The sequence below is a fragment of the Limulus polyphemus genome, unplaced genomic scaffold (assembly GCF_000517525.1).
Source record: "Limulus polyphemus unplaced genomic scaffold, Limulus_polyphemus-2.1.2 Scaffold3985, whole genome shotgun sequence".
NCBI lineage: Eukaryota > Metazoa > Arthropoda > Merostomata > Xiphosura > Limulidae > Limulus > Limulus polyphemus.
The window spans coordinates 37,208-40,272 of NW_013669595.1; the positions used below are offsets into that span (position 1 = coordinate 37,208).

Here is a 3,065-nt window from a genome sequence, read left to right on the forward strand (position 1 = left end):
CCGAAGACATACCGCTGTGCCACTGGGGGGGCATGAACAAGTTAAGAGGAACATGAAATAAAAACAAAATAACATTTGTAATTGACGAAATTTTTTCGGTTTGTTGGTTTCTAATGTTTCAACAGTTCTCGACGTTTAAGCCTAATTAACCAACGATAAAAAATAAGTTCATGTTTTTTTTTGTTTTTTTTTCACTAAATTATTTTTATGCAAACTCAACAGTGTCATTAATCACTTGTGTTGACAGAGAAAGTTAGGCCCACAAACTATAGAGCACAAGAGCAGTGACAAGCTGTTGCACATTCAATATTTATCATTCAAGCACGTCTTCATAGTAAACGTTACTAATTTCTTCAGGATGTGTAACAGAAATTTTTTTATTAAAAAATAATAATAAATTGTTACATCGCCCAGAAATTCACAAACGAGAAAGTTTGGTATATTAATAACAAAGTACGACGCAGTATAACAAAAATAAAATAACTGAAATCGCCAGAGAATAGTTTGGATTGACCCAAACGCCACAGATAAATTATGGGCTGTTAACTTTTAAGAAACTGATTGAGTGAGACTTTAGAAACAGTAACATTTTATCGTGGAAGTAAAGTGCTGCGAATGTTAAAGAAGGGATTTTTGGGACAAACTATCCTACTAAACCTTTTATTTAACGAACTAAAACGGTACAAGCTGGTACTTTTCCTAGATATATGTGATGCTGAATTTGACCTTGTTAAATCCCAAATACGCCACTCTCACGATTTGTGAATGAATGTCAGTAGCACTGTATATATAATGTTGTTTCGGTAGGGAACGTTATTTGTAGAATTATACGGATTCAAAATCAAAGTGGTGTAAAATCCGTGTATAATTCTGCATATTAATTTACCTACGCTATGAGTCTTAAACAACAAGAGAAGGTTATTTTTACCAGCGCTATAACTGAAGAGAAAGGCGTAGGTAAGCTAAACTTTTTTAGTTGTTGGTATCCAGGCCATATAGTTTTACAATAAGCAGTAAGGGTTATACAAGAATTGGGTGTGTCTTTACCATCGAATACACTCAGGACCGTCGAGACCTATCATGTGTCCCAGGGAAATATCCCCGGCCTCCCCGCTATCTCAAAGGAACCGGCTGTGTTCCTGATTAAACTTTTAAACTACATCATAAAACATATGTATGCGTTAGAACACTATACCTTACTTAGAAAATATATAAACGTGCAATATAACAATGTGATTATTTGGATTATTTGAAAATCTCTACACTAAATAACACTGAATGGAAACGAATAAATAATGATCACACGTTATCGAATTATAATACCAATTATTTCACAGAAATTAGCTCTTATCCGACTTCGACAAACCGGAGCCAGTTTTGGTGCCTCGTGCATTACAAAGTTGACATACCTACGGCCAAGTTTTATGTATTAAGACGTGAAACAACTAATTAAACATGAACTTTATAGCCGGGCAACATTTGAACTCTTTCAGGTAATTTTTTCCAGTATAATAGATCAGTTGAGTAATGAAGTAGACATTGTCGTCTACTGGACACTGGTTACTCCAATTAGTCATATTGGACAGAGGTGCCCTTGCTGCTACCACCGTCTTTATGACACACCGAAAGTAGTCGATCTTCCATTTCTCTGCCAGAGGGAGACACTTGGCTTCGTCTAGGCGAATGTAGTAGTAATTATTGAGATCAGCAATAGCTGTAGGGACAAACCAATTAAGAAACGTCAGGAAATTGTTAAAAAAAAAGTAAAATTTATTACAAACTAACACACATGAATAAAATAAATCATTCGGATTGAAAGGTCTAAGTGGAGTTGAATCTCAAGGAAAAGGGTTATTAGTGATGAAGATCATTTTATAACTGTTGTAAAGTTTTAAAGATTGAATAAGAAACAGAAAGAGGAATTACTGATGAACAGTTCTTTGTTAGGGTTAAACATTTCAAGTATCAAGTATTCCCAATAATTCTTTGAGAAAAGAAGACGATAATACCAAATAGCAAACTTGTTGGGATATAATTACAGTGCTGTAAAATTTAAAGTTCTAAACCAAATTATTGTTTAAAAAACTGTTTCGAACTCAGTGTTGGAATCTAATACTACAAGCTGACCTTAAAAGAAAACAGGGAAATTTCAATGGATGCTGTCTTTTTTTTTGGCATCTCTAACAATTAATCATAGTGTTATGATTGTGTATGAACCTTAAGGTTCACCTGTCTTCGTGGTCGATACCTGGTACAACCGGAACTTGAAATCGGCCTAGCATTTAAAAATACCTGATTATATACCTGTTATGACATGATTAGACGGACATTCGCTAGGTGGATCAGTAGAAGATAGATCTAAAACTACACCACCAGTTGCATTAAGAAATGGATCCACGGGATCAGGGGTCCGGCAGAGCACATAGTCCAAGTCATTCGACCTGTAGAAACACAAATCCGTGATATTAGCATGTTTAGATTGTTTTAACTTTCATACATTAGTCGGAATTAAAATATTTTATTGGAAATACATTAGATACAAATCTCGAAACTTTTCATTTTAGACTTTAAAACATGTATGTGAAAAACAGGAATATAAAACTAACCAAAAACCGGCCATGCCAGCACTCACGCAGTGATCAGTGTTACAATCGTTGAGCCAAACTTCGCTGGCTGGTGAAGACGATCGTTTGGTTAAACCTATTTGTTTCTCGGAGAAGTACGCTTCATGTAAATGATGATAAAGGCCATAAGTTGGTGCCTGATAAGGTCAATAAAAATCGAAGTTATGTTTTGTTACACAACTTAGTTTTAAATCAAAACAAAACAAACACCGTATTATTAGTTCGCTTTATAACGCTTTTCTTTCTTTTGTAGAAGTTCATGGAGTCGAAGTTTGGTTGTTTAAAAGATTATTCTCATGCACATTACCATTTTTTACTTACCTGACGTCATCACGTGATTAGTTAGGGGCGTAACGTAATCAGACCAACAATGTAATAAGTTAACACAAAACGTGCCAAATGGCATAAAGTAATAAGTCAGCATGAAAAGCAACTAAGGAC

The 3,065-nt window shown here is 34.8% G+C and overlaps 1 protein-coding gene across 1 annotated transcript; it reads right to left on the reverse strand.

Annotated features, from left to right (window-relative positions):
- Positions 1 to 1,247: 1,247 nt before the first annotated feature.
- Positions 1,248 to 2,732, reverse strand: LOC111088540. The gene is made up of 3 exons (XM_022398998.1): positions 2,607 to 2,732; positions 2,305 to 2,441; positions 1,248 to 1,714 (listed from the first exon to the last, which is right to left on the reverse strand). The coding sequence occupies exons 1-3, from the start codon at positions 2,618 to 2,620 to the stop codon at positions 1,446 to 1,448; spliced, it is 420 nt and encodes a 139-aa protein (XP_022254706.1). The 5' UTR covers positions 2,621 to 2,732; the 3' UTR covers positions 1,248 to 1,445.
- Positions 2,733 to 3,065: the final 333 nt, after the last annotated feature.